The sequence below is a fragment of the Natrix helvetica genome, assembly GCF_964273705.1.
Source record: "Natrix helvetica genome assembly, chromosome: 1".
NCBI classification, from domain to species: domain Eukaryota; kingdom Metazoa; phylum Chordata; class Lepidosauria; order Squamata; family Natricidae; genus Natrix; species Natrix helvetica.
Window position 1 is genome coordinate 122,627,197 of NC_138548.1, and position 19,821 is coordinate 122,647,017.

At 42.6% G+C, this 19,821-nt stretch overlaps 1 protein-coding gene across 9 annotated transcripts; it reads right to left on the bottom strand.

The window, feature by feature from the left end:
* Positions 1–8,854: 8,854 nt before the first annotated feature.
* LOC309383665 (uncharacterized protein) lies at positions 8,855–19,389 on the bottom strand. Of its 9 annotated transcripts, none has more exons than XM_081936470.1 (5): positions 12,707–12,796; positions 12,216–12,550; positions 11,892–12,122; positions 9,821–9,901; positions 8,855–9,058 (listed from the first exon to the last, which is right to left on the bottom strand). In XM_081936470.1, the coding sequence occupies exons 1-3, from the start codon at positions 12,783–12,785 to the stop codon at positions 12,066–12,068; spliced, it is 471 nt and encodes a 156-aa protein (XP_081792596.1). In that variant the 5' UTR covers positions 12,786–12,796; the 3' UTR covers positions 8,855–9,058; positions 9,821–9,901; positions 11,892–12,065. The 9 variants fall into 9 exon arrangements, 8 of the variants coding, with proteins under 8 accessions (XP_081792596.1, XP_081792595.1, XP_081792594.1 ...); XM_081936469.1 differs by having other exon boundaries at positions 8,855–9,725; XM_081936468.1 differs by having other exon boundaries at positions 8,855–9,741.
* Positions 19,390–19,821: the final 432 nt, after the last annotated feature.

Consider the following 19,821-nt stretch of genomic DNA (forward strand, 5'->3'; position numbering starts at 1 on the left):
GATTTGGGGGTCTCAGCCACGCATGCGTGGGGGCAGGGCACAGGCAGGAGATGCATGCACATGCGTGGGGTCACGTGCATGCTCAGGGGTCTCACACACACATGTGCTGGGGGGGTTGTGCATGCATGCGCAGGAATCGGGGCAGAGAAGGTATTCAAGTAGTTCTGACAGGTTCTGAGAGAACCGGTAACGGAAATTTTGAGTGGTTCAGACAACTGGCAAATAGGCTGGCCCCACCCTTGCTGCCTCCTTGCCTCCCAGCTGATCTTCTTTTGTTGCCCTAAACAGGAGAACGGAGCTGGAAAGCAGCATAATGGGGTGGGGAGGGAATGGGGATTTTGCAGTATCCTTCCCTCAGGAGTGCGGAGGGATTTTGCAGTATCCTTCCCCTGCCATGCCCACAAAGCCATGCCACGCCACAAAGTCACATCTACAGAAGTGGTAGTAAATTTTTTTTGAATCCCACCACTGGGTCGGGGGGGGGGGTCGCACATGCAGGGGCAGAGGGTTGCGCATGGGGGGCAGTGCGCCATCCCGCACCCCATTTTTGGTTCCAGAAGGCTTCAGGTGCCAAAATGGGGCGCGAGGGTGCATATATATGCATGCGCAGGGGGTGTGGCATGCGGGGGGTTTCCATGAGCACATTGCATTATGCACATGCTGTCATGTGCGTGCGCATGCTTTCAGCACATGACAACAAAAAGGTTAGCCATCACTGCTCTAAACCCTTCATGAAGGAAGGTATTAAGTTGATAAAGGCTAATTTTCAATAGTTCTGATGCTTTGGTTTCAATTGCTTTATCTGATCTGTAGCCACATGGACAAAGAGTTTTCACCAGCAAGAAACAGAGATATACTTCTCATCATTGTCCTCTTGAAACTGTCAGATGGAAACATGTTGTGGACAACTGAGAAATACTCTAGTCTTCTCAAGCTGGATGGCTTTCGCTATGTCTTACAGTAATGGATCCCCCAAATTAATTGTTCAAGAAAGTTTTTTCTCTGGCCAGTTTGACCAGTTTTAAATCTCTTTCGACTCAGATGAGTGATGCCCCATCCTAGAGTTTTGTACTGCAGTAAAGGCAATTTGAATCATTTGATAATTTTGCCTTTCCTCTTCAGCACTATTGTACAGTATTTCCTCTTCCAGCTCTATTATATATTATTTTTCAAGGATAGCAACTAGAAGTAGACGCACTGTTCCAGATGCAGATTTGTTTAGGGGCAATATGGTCTTAGCATTTATTTTCTGTCCCTTTCCCACCAATCCTTAGTCTTTTCCCGAAGTGCCATACTGAGTCAATATCTTTTCTGAGCTAATATTATGACCTCAAGATCTTTGTTCTTGTTAGTAATAGACAGCTCAGACCCCATGAAAGTAGGGAGGGCATTGCCCCAACATGTGTAATTTTATTTTTAGCTAAATTGTATCTCATTTATCATTTGGTTGATCATTCATTCCGTTTAAAGATATTTTTTTTGCAGTTCTTCATAATCACCTTTAGTTTTTTACCACCTTGGATAGTTTAATATTCTCTCCAAACCTACCAGTAAACTATATGACCCTTATCAAATTTCTTGTCAGGACTGTTTAAAAGCCGAGGCGATCATATACGCTCACACATCAAATTGTGTGGACTCTGAATTTTCTACTCCTTTAAACCTCACCCCCCTGCATATAGCACAGTGTGCTATTGAAAATCTTAAATCCGTAATGCTGGGCTTGCATTCCTGAAAATTCATCTTCAGATTTTGAATAGTTTATTCATATTTTGGTGAGCTGGAATTCGCAAAGTCTGAAGAGTGTCACTTTCAATCTGGGTAAAAAAACACCACAGTTTAAAGAAGCAGAGGGGTGTCATCTTTTTGGGAAAGAAAAGGCAGAAAAATAAAGGAGAATTTCTATCCTGAAGCTTCTATGGTTACATTATTTATAAGCAATATCAGGGAAAGGTTTGGACCTCTCTCCACTCTGACTCATATTAAAGTTCAAAATAGAACAGACTGTAATGCTACTTTTTAAACCAAAGCATTTTGTTGGCAACTGTATTAGGTGGAAAATTTCTTCATTTCCCCTCCTCAAAGAAAGATAAATTCTCTAACAATTTCTCAAGGGTGTAGGACTCCTCCTTCACAGTAACAGGAGTGGAAAGTAGGACTATTAAAAACAAAGAAGCAAACAAACAATAGAAGGAGTTGATTTATAAAGTCTTCCTTTGGGAAAAGATGGAAAGCCAAGGAGAATGCAGATCAGACGAGAGAGCCCACTGTACAGTCAAAGAAAGCCACGTCTTCTTCGCCCTTGCCTACATCTGATTAAATAAATGCAGGGATGCTACATTCCATTCTTGAGAATGTTTTCAAAATCCCTCATCACCCTCTCATCAAATTAAATGAGAACTGGTAGGAGAATTTTGCTATCCATAACTAATTTAAGCAAAAGACATACTTCCTCTTCTTTGCTCTTTGAAAAGGGAAACCTGAGCGGCCGGCCATGAGCCCTTGCTGGAGATTTAACAGAATAACAGAGTTGGGAGGGATCTTGGAGGCCTTCTAGTCCAACCCCCTGCTCAAGCAGGAAACCCTATATGATTCCAGAGAAATGGTTGTCCAATCTCTTCTTAAAAACCTCCAATGATGGAGTACTCACAATTTCTGAAGGCAGGCTGCTCTACTGATTAAGTGTTCTCGCGGTTAGGAAGGTTCTCCTTATTTCTAGATTGGTTCCCTCCTTGATTAGTTTTCATCCCTTGCTTATTGTTCTGCCTATATATATATATGTGATACAGTGTGTGTGTGTGTGTGCGCGCGCGCATGTCTGTGTATCTGTTGAATCATGGTTTATTATAAATCAGAATGGCTGAGTTAAATATACAGTACTGCGTTGTAATTTGTGGTTTAAAACTAAAGAGGCCACTGCCAGATCACATTTTGGCTGCCATTTTGTAATTGTGTGGATTTCTGTAGGTTAGGTCTGGTAGCCCCAGTCGAGATTCCATTGCATTCCGCCATTTGCAGGAGGGCTCTAGAAAGTTTCTAAATCGTTTCTGCAACTGAACCTCATGGCAGCACTTTTGTCCGCAGCTAGGTGGCTGCAGAAATCCAAATAATGAGTAGAGGGCAACAAATTAGCTGGGTTTTGTGAATTCAGACTTCGGCACTATGGACCAGGAACATAATTTATTTGCAAAGGATGCAGGAATGTTTGGCTGCATTTAGAAACAACAGGGCTTTGTTTTGTTGCAGGGCAATTCTATGCCTTGCAACACCGTATGGCAAGGGGATTGTGGTAGAATGTTTTAAACTGGCCTTTTCCAAATACTATATTTTTTGGACTATAAGACACACCAGAGTATAAGATGCACCATGATTTTGAAGAGGTACATCTTTAAAAAAAGTTTGTGCATTCTGCAGGCTTCCCAAACCCTCTGAACGCCTTGGGTTTTGCAAAAAATGGGGGGCCTCCAGAGCTTTGGGAGGCTTGTAGAGTATGCTCCTGGGGGCTGGGGGGGGGCGCACAAACAAGCAAAAACGGCCCATTCTTTGCTCATTTTTGCCCTCTCCAGCCCCCAGGAGCACTTTGCAAGCTCCCAAACCGTCTGCACATCCGTTTTTGCAAAGGAGGCGGGGTTTTGGTAGGCCAAAAATGCTGCATTCAGTGTATAAGACACACCCAGATTTTCACCCTCTTTTTTTGGGGGGGGGAAAGATATATCTTATACTCTGAAAAATATGGTAGGTAACCCTCTTTCCATCAAAGAAGGAAGGAGGACCCCAAAACTCGACACTCCCTCCCAGTGTATTGGCTCAGGATGATGAGAGTTGTGGTCTGCCACACATTGAGTGTGCTAGTTGAGATAGCCTTCTTTAATTGGCTCCTGATCTTAGGTCGGGTGTAAGTTCATTTTCTCATCATCTTAGTGCCAATTGCAAGATGATGATCTGTGTTTGCATAGCACATGAGAACAGGGTGATGTCATGGGACATATGTCTGTTTCACATTCTACTTTGCCATTTTGGTTTGTAAAACATAGTTTTTTTAGTTTAATGCGAATCTAGACAATGAATGATGTACAGCCCAGTGGTGGGTTTCCAATTTTTTTTTACTACCGGTTTGCTCGTGCATGCACGTGCGTGCGCAATGCTCCTACACATATGCAGAAGCGTCCGGGCAGGTGGGCAGAGCCTCCCACCGCAGCTGCTACTGGTTCGCCTGATCCAGGCTGAACCGGGAGCAACCCACCTCTGGTACAGCCACAGATTACATACAATCTCAAAAATCCTTCAAAAAATTGTTGGCAGGTTATTTTAATGTGACAGAGAGAGGAAACTACTAATTTCATGGAACGACTTACATTTATGTATTTAATATAATTTAATTTGTAATTCATTTACATTTAATCTGATTTTCTTGATATCCTGGCCTGCCTATTTACCGGAGTAAATTCAAGTGCAGGACTACTTGAAGTGTAGCTCTTTGCTAGATAAAGTTTGCATCCAAATTGAGCTTAATTTGCTTGTTAGATTTATATCCTACATTTCCGAGTACATTTCATAGTACTGCCTTAATCCCATTTTCCCAACAACCTGGACCCAGAAAGATTGGCTTGCCCAAAGTTACCTAGTGAGCTTCTAGGCCTGAAGGCAGAATAGAAAACAGAATATACAATACAGAATAACAGACTTGGAAGGGGCCTTGGAGATCTCCTAGTCCAACCCCCTGCCCATGCAGGAGACCCTCTACTAGAATCTGATTCTCTCCACTTCCACTCTTGACCATCACCTATTCTTTTCTCCTATTTTTTTTACAAGAGAAATTCCATACATCTGCTGGATTGTGGACTCCAGAATTCCATGAAAATGAGTCCCTCTGATCAGGGGTGGGCTTCAAAAATTTCAGCAATGAGTTCTCTGCCCGGTTGCTAGGTGGGCATGGCCTAGTCGGCCTTCTGCACCACAGCTGGGGTGGGGGACGTTTTAGCTTTCCACAGGCTTCAGAGGCTTTCCTCGAGCCTCTGGAAGGGTGAAAACTACCTTCCCTGGGCTCTGGAGGCTGGAAAGGGACCCATTGCTGGCCTTCCAGAACTTCCAGGAGGCCTGTTTTCCCCCTTCCCCGAGCCTCTTCACGGGGCCCTGCACTTACCTCACATCCAAAATGGGCCATGTGGAGATTCCTGAGAGGGGTGGGGTGGGGTGGGGCAGGCAGAGGTGGGATTTGGAGATTCTCCGAACCAACCATAATGTTAGCTATGGCTTCTCCCGAACCTGGGCGAACCAGTAGCAGCCCACCCCTGCCTCTGTTATAAGTGAGATTCATTGCCAGGTAATACAATACAATACAATAGTAGAGTTGGAAGGGACCTTGGAGGTCTTCTAGTCCAACCCCCTGCCTAGGCAGGAAACCCTATACCGTTCCAGACAAATGGCTATCCAACATCTTCTTAAAGACTTCCAGTGTTGGGGCATTCACAACTTCTGGAGGCAAGCTGTTCCGCTGATTAATTGTTCTAACTGTCAGGAAATTTCTCCTCAGTTCTAAGTTGCTTCTCTCCTTGGTTAGTTTCCACCCATTGCTTCTTGTTTTGTCCTCAGGTGCCCTTGAGAATAGCTTGACTCCCTCTTCTTTGTGGCAACCCCTGAGATATTGGAACACTGCTAGGTAAGCAGAGAGGATTCAGCTGCATGTCCCATTAAACCAATGGAAGAAAATCGTTTGTTATGACTAACCTCAGCTGGAACAGGGCACTAATGTGATTAATCTGTCAAAGCTTTAATTGCCAATTAAACCTATCCTTGACTACATCAGGAAGATTCCTGAGAGATCTGAGGCTGTGCAGTCAACGCAGATGTGCTGCTACCTTCACTGTAGCATGTTGATGAAGAGGAAACTTAAAAGTGGGGTTTCCTGGTAGTTTAGCAGATGTTTTCCATCTCCGGGTGAGACTTTACGTTTTCAGTAGGAATGCAAGCAATTGGAAGTCGGTGCTAGATTGGCTTCATCATTGCCAAATTATCATGTAGTTTCCTGGGGCTTGGCTAGGCTTAAAATGGCTCCTTCACTGGGTCTCCAAATGTTTGGGTACCCCTTTTTTGGCAACACAGAAGAATGGATAGTCTGTGACCCTTGAGCCAATTGTTCCCATCTGCTCAGATTGGCCCTGCTGCTAACATTACACAGATCCCCAGCCAACCATCTCTGGCTTAATGTTTTGTATGGACTAAGTTTCTATGGTTACTGAATAAACTATGATTTAAACCAAGAGTGGTTTAATATGTCTAAACTAAGTGTCTGTTTTGGTTGCTGGTCTGAAATAAAAGTGTCAGTACATCTTTTAAAGCAGGCATTTCTCTAATTATGCTGGAAGTTGAGCGTGTTCATTTTGGGAGTCATTTTGTGAAGTTGCTATAATAAGAAATAAGATTCTGTTTTGCTAAACTTGAGAAAGAAAATATTTCAAAATAGCCTTTCCTTCTGGCAATGAGTGGCAGGCTGATTAAATTTGAACATGTTTTCTTACATTTTAAGAAACCGTCCCTTTTCCTTATGGAGTATCAGAAAATATACCTTCATTGCAATCTTTTTAATATAGGAATATTTTCCCACTTAAATGAGCGATTCATATAAAAGAAAAGTACAACATTAAGAGCAAACTTCCCTTTTGAGCCAATTTGATTTTGAAAATGGAAAGGAGGGAGCATGTATATTTCTTATGTGAAAGTAGAAATGGGGTGGAGGAACTGAGGGAAGAACCAGGACTTTATCTGGCTATAACTACACCTAGGGCAATACTCAGAAGCTGCCTAAGTTATTTGCTCCCCACATAGATTATAATATTGTTAGATATTATATACATCAGTGGTGGGATTCAATTTGTTTTACTACCAGTTCTGTGGGTGTAGCTTTATGGGCATGGCTTTGTGGGCAGGGCAGGGGAAGGATACTGCAAAATCCCCATTCCCTCCCCACCCTACTAACCTGCTTTCCAGCTCCCTTCTCCTGTTCAGGGCAACAAAAAAAGATCAGCTGGGAGGCTGGGAGCCAGCGGGGGTGGGGCCAGCCTATTTGCTGGTTCTCTGAACTACTCAAAATTTCCGCTACCGGTTCTCCAGAACCTGTCAGAACTGGCTGAATACCACCTCTAATATACATTACTGTTATAACAGGGTCCATGCAGGAAAAAAAACCCTACAATTATAATTCAGAATGCTAAGTGATGATTGCAGCTGGGCTGAGAAACAGATCAGGATAGGTACATGAGATGAGGGAGGAATGTGAGGATTCAGGTGGGGCAACAAGAAAGCATACCGGCTGCCACTGAAGTTGCAAAAGGAAAAAGAGAGACTTCATCTCGTGGCACTCCCATCATTCATGAGGCTTTTGCAATTATAATCATCCTTGCCACCACCATCGCAAATACTCCTGATCATTCAGAGCAGCTCTTTCTCAATTCTCTTTCCTCCTGGTTCTCTATTGACATGGGAACAGCTCTATTCAAAAGTAGCAAAAGTCAGCTAATTGAATGCTTCAAAGTCACTTAGAAGTGTTCTGAGATCAGAGACATCACACGAGAGAGGGCAGCTCCTCCCATTGGGTGGCCAGTAACTTTGATACACCATCCAGCTCTATTCTGGGGTAGCTTTGGGTCCACTGAGCCCAATACTACTTCCTTGGACCCCACTCTGTGCTTTACCACTCAGCGTAGTTACTTGATTAGATTTCCTGGTCCTGTTTGTGATGCCATTGTGTATGGAAAACTATCATGGAAATCAATAATTCTGAGCAGGTTTCATTTTTCTTACCATGTTTGTTCAGATATTTCAGTGAGTACAATGACACTTCCCCCTAGGTAGGGATGTGTGTAAATAAGCATGCAAGCTTTGGAAAGGCAGCTTCTGGACTGCAGATGTTGCTGCATTCAGAATGGGACAACTCACCGTAGCCAATTCACTGTGGCAAACTCGCCATGGCCAACTCACGGGCGGCCAATCACCATGGCCAACTTTCCGCAAGACAACTTGCCATGGCCAACTTGCCAAGGGACAATTTAACAATTCAATTGAATTATTTAAAATAAATGTAAAAATATTTCAATTTTGGCCATTCACATGTCATTCTGTCCCTTCTATTGCATCCTTTCTTTAATTATTCTATTCCACCATTCTTTGATATTAGTGTAACTCTTGTCCCCCAGTGAGTTGTCTCGTGGTGAGTTAGCCGTGGCGAGTTGGCTGCGAGGAGTTGGCCACAGTGAATTGTCATAGACCCGCTGAATTTAAGCTTTCAACAGTCCCTGAATATCTAGCCCATTTGATAGAGTAGAGCAATAATCCTGGACATGAGTATTTACTCTTAAGGAAGCCCCACTAAACTAGGGCACTAAACAGCAGCACTCTCCATGTTCAGGTTGCCTTTTATAACAACCTCAGTCTTGATGGGCTTCTCTCCAGAGGTTGTAACATTCACTATTAAGTGAATGACTGCATCTATGACTTTAGTTGCTTGCTGTCCAGCTAACCCCATGTTGCTAAAAGGCGAAGGAGGCTTTGTCTCTGCTTGTATGTTCTAGTTCTAGAGTGTAAACCCTTCTCTCTTTTAAACTCCACCCCCACAAAATAGTTACTAAAAATCTTACAATGGCAAACAAAAAAGGGGTGAGAAAAAGCATAGAAAAAGCCGTCATTCCCAGAATTATCCTCAACCCCTCACAGAGGATCAGCTGCTGAACTACCAGATGTTGAGCTTCCAAGCCACAATACATGCCACAATAAAGGTACAGGTAGTCCTCAGCTTAAGACCACAACTGAGCCCAAAATTTATGTTCTTAAGTGAGACATTTCTTACATTTCCCCCACTTTATGACTTTTTTTGACACAGTTGTTGAATGAATCACTGCAGTTGATAAGTTAGTAACCTGTTTGTTAAGTTCCCCATTGACCTTTGCTTGTCAGAAGGTTGCAAAAGATGATCACTGGGACATTGTAAGCGTCGTAAGTATGAATCAATTGCCAAGCATCTGAATGTTGATCACATGATCCTGGGATGTTGCAAAGGTCATAACTGTGAAAAACCATCATAAGTCACATTTTTCAGTGCCATTGTAACTTTGAACGGTCACTAAACAAACTGTTATAAGTCGAGGACTATCTGTATATTAAAACAAGAAAAGTCATCCCTCCAAAGAGTAATTTGAATTCCAGTACTTTAAATAATTGGTTTAATCCAAAGACGAAGTTGAAGTTGAGCTGCAGGTCATTTTTTAAAATCATCCTCTCAGTCCTTAAACCCCAATATTTGAAGAATGTCATTGAATATGTTAATTTATATTAACATTTTATAATTTTATTTAATTTTATAATTTATATATGAAGAGAGCTTCAGTACTTTCTTTCCTGGAGACACAACACAAACAGAAATCCAAAGGATGACCAAATTTTCCCAGCAGTGGGATCTTGGGTATTCACTTCCTTTTGTAAAGAGGCTCACTGGGTTCTAACATTGCCATTTTTTGTTTCATTTTTAAGCAGCATATTCTTTTCATCCTGTTACTTAAATGTGGTACCAACTTTCCCAGGTCCAGCCTGTGAAGATTCTTAGTCACAAAGTTCTTCTGGATGTCTTGGGATGAATCTCTCTTTCCCAACTTATTCACTAGTTGATGGAATACAATAAACCTTACATAGAAGCAGCTGGGAGATAGAGATGCTGAGTCCAATACTTTACGTTTCTGCAGAAAATACAAGCTATTATGCCAGAATACAAATTTGCTTCTTCATTCATTCATTGTTTTTCATCATTCACGCTTATACAAACCTTTCTTACCTTAAACCTTAGGCCTATGAAGACTGATTTTAAGGTTCTAAACAATTGCTACCAACCTGCCTTCCATCGAAGACCTGTATACTGCATAAGTCAAAAAGAGGGCTGTGAAAATATCTATAGACCCCTCATATCCTGGACATAAATTGTTTCAATTTCTATCCTCAAAACGATGCTATAGGGCACTGCACACCAGAGCACAAGGATAGGTTTTTCCCGAATGCCATCACTCTGCTTAAGAACTAATTCCCATAACACTATCAATAATTTACTAAGAATGCATCACTATTATTCTTCTCTTCCTTCCTAGTATCTATCTCTCCCCACTTATGACTATAACCATGTTGCTTGTATCTTTCAATTTATATTGTTTATTTGTTTCCTAGTACGATTCGATAGCTTATTAGTAACCTTGATTATCACTAAGTGTTGTATCTTTTTATTCTTGATGAATGTATTTTATTCTCCTTATGTACACTGACAGCATATGCACCAAAGATAAATTCCTTGTGTGTCCAATCACACTTGGCAAATAAAGAATTCTATTCTATTCTATTCTATTCTATTCTATTCTATTCTATTCTATTCTATTCTATACTATACTATACTATACTATACTATACTATACTATACTATACCAGTAGTGGGCAACCTTTTTTTTCAACTGAGCCAAATCTCGCCAAAACCACGATTGAAATTTATTTTGAGAGCCACATTTTAAAAACCGAAAATACATAGGATGGTACACTGTTTTTAGTTTCAATAAACTCTGGCATTTGAAGCACGCAAGTCTTAAAGCTGTCAAGTTACAAGATCCTTGCATCCCTAACCCTTTAGGAAAAAAACCCCAAGGGGTCTTCAAACCTGACAGCTTTAAGACTTGTGGACTTCAACTCCCAGAATTCCTCCTCCAGTCATGTTGGCTCAGAAACTCTGGCATTGAAGCATGCAAGTCTTAAAGCTGTCAAGTTGCAAGACCCTTGCACCCCTAACCCTTTAGAAAAAAAACCCAGGGTCTTCAAACCTGACAGCTTGAAGACTTGTGGACTTCAACTCCCAGAATTCTGAGAATTGAAGTCCACCAAGGGCATCAATCATATTAGCCCAGGGATCTGCAAAATTGGCTCTTAAGACTGGTGGACTTCAACTCCCAGAATTCTGAGAGTTGAAGTCCACCAAGGGCATCAATCATATTAGCCCAGGCAGGGATCTGCAAAATTGGCTCTTAAGACTGGTGGACTTCAACTCCCAGAATTCTGAGAATTGAAGTCCACCAGTCTTAAAAAGCCAACTTTGCAGACCTCTGTGTTAGCCCAAAGCCTGGCGCTGGGCGGGCCTTGCTCCCCCATTGGTGGAGCCCCAAGAAGCGAGGAGGGAGAAAAAGAGACGGAGGCCAAGGAGCTTCTCCCCCCCCCCCCGCAAAAATCTTATCAGGGAGCCGGCGGGCAGTAGCAAATTAGCTGATCACGCGGCGTGATCGGCTAATTTGCTACTGCCCGCCTGGCTCCCCGGTTAGATTTTTGCTGGGAGGAGGCGGGGGGGGGGGAAGCTCCTTAGCCTCCGTTTCTTTTTCTGCCTCCTCGCTTCTCGTCCCCGCCTGACTTCAGGATCCTCCCTAATCATTGTGGGTCGAAAAGAAAAAAGGGAAAGGGGCGCTTGTTTTGAAGTGCCCGAGAGGAGGGAGGGGAGCGGTCGCCCGGCACACAGAAGAGGCACATTAAAGTGTGTAAAGAGCCGCATGTGGCTCGCGAGCCGCGGCTTGCCGACCACTGTACTATTCTATTCTATTCTATTCTATTCTATTCTATTCTATTCTATTCTATTCTATTCTATTCTATTCTATTCTATTCTATTCTATTCTTTGCCCATCATCATATTCAAGAACAAAATAGGTGTTTGGCGACCAGCTATACATATAAGTCTTGTGTATTTAATCATGATATATTGAAAAAACCACCATTAATATGCTAACCTATAAGAACCATAGGGACTAAATTCACCATACACTAAGTCAGGAACCCCCCCGCCACATTATTGCTTGGAATAAGGTGGGAACTGATGTTATATTTCATACCATGGAATTTTTATAGAATGGTTTTGAGCTAATGCTAGCACAATGCAAATGAATTTGTGTTAGGCTGCTTGGGTGTCCTCAGTGTATGGATCCTTCCCAACCAGATGCCTACTGGATGCTTTGGAGCACAACTCCCATTGTCCCTAACCAGCTTGGAAGTTATAGTCTTGTTCATCAGGAGAGACTATGATTGGAGACAATGGGTGGAGTTGAGGTTTCCAGAGTCTGAATCTGCATGGAAATGACATCAGAAGAAATTAAGAAAAGCTGGGGATGGGGACGGCTTATTCTGATACTCAGTTTTGTACCAGCCTCAGTTCCTACCTCATTCACCGTGTACACGGCAGCACAGAGATAGAAGCCTGTGTCACTCGCCTGAAGACGTAACAGATCCAAACTCATCTTCTTTTTTTCTGAGTCTTCCCACTTTGCTTCTAGCCGATTCTCCCAATCCTTATGTTTTTCTTGAAGTTCTTTGTCAAAACTGGAGAGGTACCCAAGGACTGTCAGTTCTGTCTTCCCAGGCAATTGTTGATACCAAAAAAATCTGTAGCCTGTATCATCCACAGAGCAATTGAAGGAAATTTTCTCCCTGGTTGGGCCAGTGACAAAGCTTGGAGTCTGGGTCACTTTCACCGCAGAGCCACTGCCCACGAAGGCTGAAGAAGGAGAAAGAAAAAGGCAAAATTAGGTGGGGAGGTTAGAGGGGAGCCCAAAAGATTCTGAAAGAATTAGGTCAAGGGAGGATAGTGAAATCTGGAGGAAAATGGGGCTCTGATGAAGGAAGGGGTCCATGCGCCTTTCAGGTCACTTACCGCACCAGAAGGCAAGGAGGACATGGGAGAAGCAGAGTCTAAGGAGCCCAGAGCAGGAATGAAGAGGTATCTCGGCCATCTCAGTCTGGGGCTGCTACTGCAGAAACTGGGGATAGATGATAAGCTGCTGGGTTTCCTCTCACGTGTTGGCAATGGGGCTGCAAGAACTGTCTGGGGGAGGGAACCGGATGCCCAGACCCCCTTCAGGCCTTTGCCCCTGAGTTCAGGCAGAAAAGAAGTGCAGGGACTGGGCAGAAATGGGGCCCCTAATTGTCTTCTGTGTATATGTGTGTGTGGGAGGAGGGGATTTCTTCTGCATAGACAATGAAGCTGCTGGAGAGGGGCTGGTTTGCTACACCTGCTGGCTTGGCTATAAATAGGCTTTTAAGGGCAAAGTCATTCATACTTTCATTTGTTCTTTCAAAAGTGATGGTTCTATGTACCCAGTCAAAAGCCCTTGAATGGTTTTATTTGGCTTTGAATGCAGCTCCCAAAGCCCTTATTTTGAGCATTTTCTCTCTTCTGCCATTTTCAGTAACTGTGTTTCTTAGTTTTTAAGGCTGCAAAAATAAGGTTGCAGATGTACAAGCAATGGCTTTGTGTTCTCTGAAGAATTTGGGGGCTCGGAGAGATTTCAGTGCATATAGGTTTGTCCTAACGTTGGCTTCTCTCCGGGGACTCCAAAAACAACAACAGCTAGTGAATGTCTGCAGCGGGGAGAAGGGGAACAGCATCAAAATGGTGCATGAGATTGAGAGGTTGCAGCTGCATCTCTTTTTCAGGCCTGCAAAGTGTGCAGTGCACACCCAAAGGGGGCAGCACTTCGATTACTGGGTTGCACCCACCACTTTGACACTGCTGACTCCCATCTGTGGAGACCGTTGCATATCTCTGCTTATTTTCGGCAATTGGTTCAGGTTTCAAAGTATTGAACTTCTTGGTACCGGTATTTATATTTTGTATGAATTACATTGCTTCCCGCTGGAGGTTTCTGTTCTCTACATTAACAGATAGGAAACGAAGTTTTGAGAAGAGGCGTTTGAGTGGTAAAGGGCTACACCCATTTTCCAAAGCAGTTCGAGAGGTCAAGGGGTGACAAAGGGAAAACACCCTCTTTATGTGTCTCTACTGAACAGTCCTCCATTGCCACTACTGATCAGTTGCTGAATGCCCCTCAAAAACAATGTCAAGGGAGTGATAGGAAAGAGTGTGCCCAAATCAGCTTAAAGAGGCCAATAGGATGATGGACTGATGTCACCCAGTGGGGTCAACTGACTTCAGCATCAGTTAAATATGTCAGAATATCCACCAGGTAAATTACTGAGCCTTGTTAGCTGTTGAAAATGGAAGGTACTATTGTTAAATCAGAACAATTTAGGAATACTTTATGCTGCTTTGGGCATGGGCAGCAGATTAGATAAACATGAGGACATGGCAGAAAAAAGAGGTTGCTGGAACATGTTGGTGCTATGGTTAGGTGCAAGCAGGGACAGACTGCGCATAGAGCAACTTTTATGGGATTGATGGACAGTTAGGCTTGAAAAAAGCCTTCCCTATGCTGTTAGGTATGGTGTTTCAACAGTGACAAATATGATGAATTCAGAAGAAGGCTACCAAGCCTGAAAAGATCTAGAAATCAAACTTATGAAGGACAATTATGAGATCTGGGATTTATTTTGATTGATTGATTATGAGCCATCAAGACAGTTGATTCATAGTGATGATCCTCTCCAGGATAATCTGTCTCCAGCATGGGTCTTCTGATTTTCTAGGGGTGCACGCATCAGTCCAGTAACTGAGTCCTTCCACCTTGCTTCTAAAGTCATCCTCTTCTCTTTTCTTCCACCTTCCCAGCATTATAAACTTGAGAGGTAAGTCTTCATATAATATCTAAACTACTGTGATATGAACCTGGCCATTTGTGCCTTGAGTGAGAGCTCATAAGTTCATTTGTTTTATGACTGATTTTTGTTTTCTTGGTTTTCTGTAGTATTCTCAGGATTTTTTCCCCAACACTAAAGTTCAAAAGTGTCAATGCTCTTTCTATCGTGCTTCTTCAAAATCCAACGTTTGATTACATACGTAGACTGTCACATGGAATACCACAGCTTGCATGATTTCGATTGTTACAGATGTAGTTACCTCACAGCATGTGAATATTTTTTCCAGGCCTTCATAGTCCTTAATCTGTGGTGTCTTTCTTGACTGCTGGTTCCGTACTGTTGATGGTTGATCCTAAAGGGCAGAAGCAATCTGTGACATCAGTATTTTAATTGTTAAGGAGATTTTTTTTAAACCTACAGAAAAGACAATGCAGTGAGAGATGATGGCACACTTCAGAATCTGAAACAGAGTCAAATAGAACCCCAGACAGCAGAATGAGAAGCAATAGATTAAAATGACTAGGAAGGAGGTTCAAACTAGACATCAGAAGGAATTTCCTGATTATATTAGTTGTCTGCCAGTGGAACAGGCTGCCAAATGTTGTAGTGAATTCTGTTTTGCTGGAGGTCTTCAAGTAGGGATTGGGTGGTCATTTTTCAGAGATGCTGATATGCTAAGCAAGAGGTTGGAATTGATGACCTCCTAGGACTCCTTTTGATTCTATGATTCTTTATTCTCCCCTTATACGGAAAATGAAAATGAAGACTTTGATGATGCCCAGTGGCACACGATACAGTAGATGCTGCTGCAGCTACTTTTTTTTGGCTCAGATTTATTTCTGAACCTTCACCACAAACTTGCCTACTGCTGCTGTACTTGGGTTAACCTATCCTAAAGAGAGCTTGAATTACAGGGCTGCTTGCTTAACTTTGTGGAAGTTTCCTTATTCCCCAGATCATTATTGCCCAATGATATTGTACACTTCTGTTGAGAAATTTTCATTGCATTAAGTAGAACTCACAAGTATAGAAATGTATGCTTACTATTTTTAGATAATTCTGCTACAGCGAGGAGAGGAATCATAACTTGAGCTTGTCAGCTGAATTAAAACTTTGCTTCTCTTCTTTCCCTCTTCACCCAGTAATTTTTATGCAGTCTAAACCTTTTTGCCCTTGATGGGTTTACTTAGTTTTTCATTTTCATTCATTTTTTAAAAAAATCTCTTTCATCCACAGTGTCTTGGCTAGTTGCCTAATGGCTATGATGCATAGTTTGAGCAAAGTCTTGGCCACAGCTGGAATGAGGGAATGGTAATGACCCTGAATTGAATTGTCCCTGTGTAGACTCTTTTTATCCATGAATCCTTGGTTTTTAGAATAACTCTGAGAGATGAAGACATGTTTAGAGTGCTGGAAGGCAAATCTGATTGACCTTGGGTAAGAGCCTTTCTTAAGAGTTACCTTGTAAAGATAAGAGTGACAAATCATAGTGAGTCTTCTGCTCTTATTGTACGTGTAGAGAATTATCTGGTGGCCCTGTTTACAATGATTTGGTAACTCCTCAAAAAGAATGGGCTGGAGGAACATCTATATTGCTGCTGCGAAGCAGTTCTAGGCATCAATCAGATAAAGTCACTCAAATCTGCTCGGAGTTAGATTCTGGATGTGAAGATCCCAGAGAGTTGAGTGAGGCATGCTCTAGCAGAGTTACCTGGAAAGAGTTCAAGCCTGTTGGTCCTGAAGAAGTGGATAGAGTCCTTGAGCCTGTGAGCATGGCCACCTGCATATTGGATCCATGCTTCTGGTTGGATTCATGCCTCCCAGGAGAAAGCATGTGGGAGCATCAAAATGGTGGTGAATGCTTCCATAAGAGTTGGGGGATTCTGCTGGATTTAAAAGGCAGTGATCCATCTCTTCCTCAATCCAAGCCGTTCTTGGATTCAGTAGTACTGAATCATTGTACTCCAGGGGGCCCTGAAGGAAATGAATTTACCTGAATTCTTTTCAATAAGGTTTCAGACTGGGATACAATATCAAAGTGGCATTAATTTCGTTTGGTGGGACCAAGTTGGAGTGGTGCATCTATCCTACCCCTTCTTGATCTCTTAGCAACTGTTAATACTGTTGATCATAGTATTCCTCCAAAGTGGTTTTTGAAGTTAAGAATTGGGGGCATGTGTTATAGTGATTTCCTCCTTCCTTCATGGGTGGTTCAAGACAGTGTTGTTATGGGATGAGAACCTTGTTTTGTGGAGTTCCCCAGAGCTATGTAGTCTCTTCTCTCTTATCCGACATCTTTATACTTTATACTACTGAGGGGAATTGTTGGTACAGGACTGGATATAATCAGTATGCTTATGATAACATCTCCACCCTGGGATGACAAGCTGATATCAACAAGGTTCCTTGTCAATGAGTATCTGGAGGTTGTGAGGGCCTGATGACACAAAAAATGGCATAAATCGCCACCAGGAATTTATACTTCCTCATTAAACAACCTTCACAAATAATTTATATTCCCCAAATACTCCATGAAAAGGCTTCAAATACTTTCTTCATGTTGCAGCTCTTGTCATTTTCCTCAGTGTCTTTTCCCCTACTGCATTTGTAACAGGTGCCTATACTCACATAACACAGATGTTGAATAGATATCCTTCATTAATAACAATAGATACTATGGGATTGTTTGCTGAGCTATAACTAAGCACATACTGATTGGATTTTTGAATATCATTCACATGCCATTTCCTTGTATGTTTTCATTACCTGAATAATACATCATGTAATCCTTTCTGGGAGAGGGGGCGGTCTAAAAATCTAAGAAATAAATAAATAAATAAATCTGATTTAAGTTGGCTATGCCAATTCAATTAAGTTTATTTATTCTTAGAGCACCCACTGTAATATGCTTCATTTCCTCTTTGAAAATTTTTAGGTTTTTTTTTTTGGACACTCTGCATCCTAGATAAACATATTTGTACAAAATGGAGAAACTCCTCTTTCACTGCTTGCACTATTAGTGAGCAGATTTCCTTGTTGCTTTGAACTGATTATATTACCCTGGAAACTCCATGTGAAAGTTAATGTCCTGTTCCAGTAAACAGGAATGCTTCAAACTCAGGAGTGGTAATCACTTAACTTCCCTACCGGTTTGCAAATGTGAGTGAATTTCAGTGCATGCGCTTTGCCTAAAAAAGGGCCTAAATGGGATGCCGTAGAGCAGGGGTGTGTGGGCAGGGCCACCCACGATTTCCGCTACCAGTCCAGGTGAACCGGTCTGAACCGGCAGCATACCACCACTATTCCGACTTAAATTTAAATCAATGCATTTGATGAAAATAAATTATATTCCCTAAAATGGATATGGGGTCCCATTATCTGACATCCAAATTTATATTGTTTTTTAAGCCATGGTGACACGTAGTCCTCAGGTTACAACCATAATGGAGTCCTCTCAACCTAGCCAGAAGTCTTAATGCTTGTAAATTGGTTGGTCACATAACTGACCTCAATTCATGATTTTCTTTTGCTCACATCATTAAACAAATGAGATGGACATTAAGCAAACGTGGTGGCTTTTAGGTGAATTCATGGATTGCTGTGGCATGCAGTTTTGCCCAAAACTAGTTCTTGGCCAAACTGTCATAAAACAATATTCATGCCACCACTGTTTGCGGCAAGAGGCCATAAATGTGGCCATGTTGCTTAATGCCAAAGGGCAGTCACGTGACTGTAGGGGGTAGAGAATGATCATCAGAACTTTGGATCCCAATCATAAGTCCCCATTTCTGAGTTGGTTGTCAGTTTGAGCAGTTATTAAGTCATAGGTCAAGGACTACTTGACCTACTTGGTGAAACCACCAAAATGGTTTGTTCCTGCCTTTTCCAGATTTGATTTTGGTGCTCCTTATAATAGTGCATTGGTTTCCCGCCTACATGAAAATCTTATGTACTCTCATGGACAATATCCTGGCCCTCATCATGCAGGGCTGTTCTTGTGGTCTTACAGTTTATTAGAACAAAAGTCTCACCCTCCGCTTTAGTCAGTGCAAAAATGGCATTTCTCGGCATCCGAACGGTATAAATTGACCAAAGGCTGTTTTAAATATGAGACCACTAGGATGTAGAACAGGGCTACCCATGGATGTCAGGTAAAAGATGGATATGAATAGAAAAGAGTGAAGGGCAGATTTGTGCCTGACACTCAGTTTTGCACCTGCCACTGTTCCTTTCTCTTTCACCGTGTACACCGCAGCACACAGATACAAGCCTGTGTCATCCGCCTGCAGTTTTGACAATTTCAAATGCATTTCCAGCTTGCCTGATCTCTCTGCGATATTTCCATTCAGACGACCCTTGAAATCATTTCCAATCTCTTCAAGTTTTTTATTGTAATAGTAGAGAGACCCAAGGACTTCCAATTCTGTCTTCCCAGGCAGTTGGCGATACCAAAACAAATTATAGTCTTTGTCAACAGAGCAACTGAAGGAAATACTTTGCTCTGTCGAGCCATTGACAAAGCCTGGAGTCTGGATCACATTCTGAGCAGAGCCACTGCCCACAAAGGCTGAAAAAGAAGAAAGAAAAAGGCAAAATCAGGTGGGGAGGCTAGAGAGGAACCCAGGAAATTATGGAAGAATTAAGGCAAGGGAGGACAGTGAAATCTGGAGGAAAATAGGGCTCTGTTGAAGGAAGGGATCCAGGCCCATCTCAGGGCACTTACTGCACCAGAAGGCAAGGAGGACATGGGAGAAGCGGAGTCCAAGGAGCCCAGAGCAAGAATGAAGAGGTCTTGGGGCCATCTCAGTCTGGGGCTGCTATTGCAGCAGCTGGGAAGAGATCATAAGTTTCTGGGTTTCCTGTCACGTGCTGGCAATGTGGCTGCAAGGGCAGTCTGGCGTATAGGGCCTGGCAGAGGGAACCGGATGCCCAGATCCCCCCTCCCCAGGCCTCTTGATCCTGAGCTCAGGGAGGAAAGAAAAGCAGAGGCTGGGTAGAAATGGGGGTCCCCATTTGCTTTCTTGTGCCTGGGGGTTTCTGCTGCTTAGAAAATGAAGCTGCTGGAGAGGGACTGGTTTGCTACACCTGTTGGCTTGGCTATAAATAGTTTTAAGGGCAAACTCATTCATACTTTCAGTTGTTCTTTCAAAAGTGATGGTTCTATGTACCCAGCCTCTGAACGATTTTCTTTGGCTTTGACTGCAGTTCCCAAGGCCCTTATTTTGAGCGTTT

What these genes read in the sequence shown, in the direction of transcription:
- LOC309383665 (XM_081936466.1), bottom strand. Translation starts at nt 12,785, where the DNA reads ATGGCCGAGATACCTCTTCATTCCTGCTCTGGGCTCCTTAGACTCTGC. An exon ending in CCTCCTTGCCTTCTGGTGCG is followed by an intron (nt 12,551 to 12,706) that starts GTAAGTGACCTG and finishes CTCCTTCTTCAG; the next exon opens with CCTTCGTGGGCAGTGGCTCT. An exon ending in CCGTGTACACGGTGAATGAG is followed by an intron (nt 9,726 to 12,215) that starts GTAGGAACTGAG and finishes TATTTTCTGCAG; the next exon opens with AAACGTAAAGTATTGGACTC.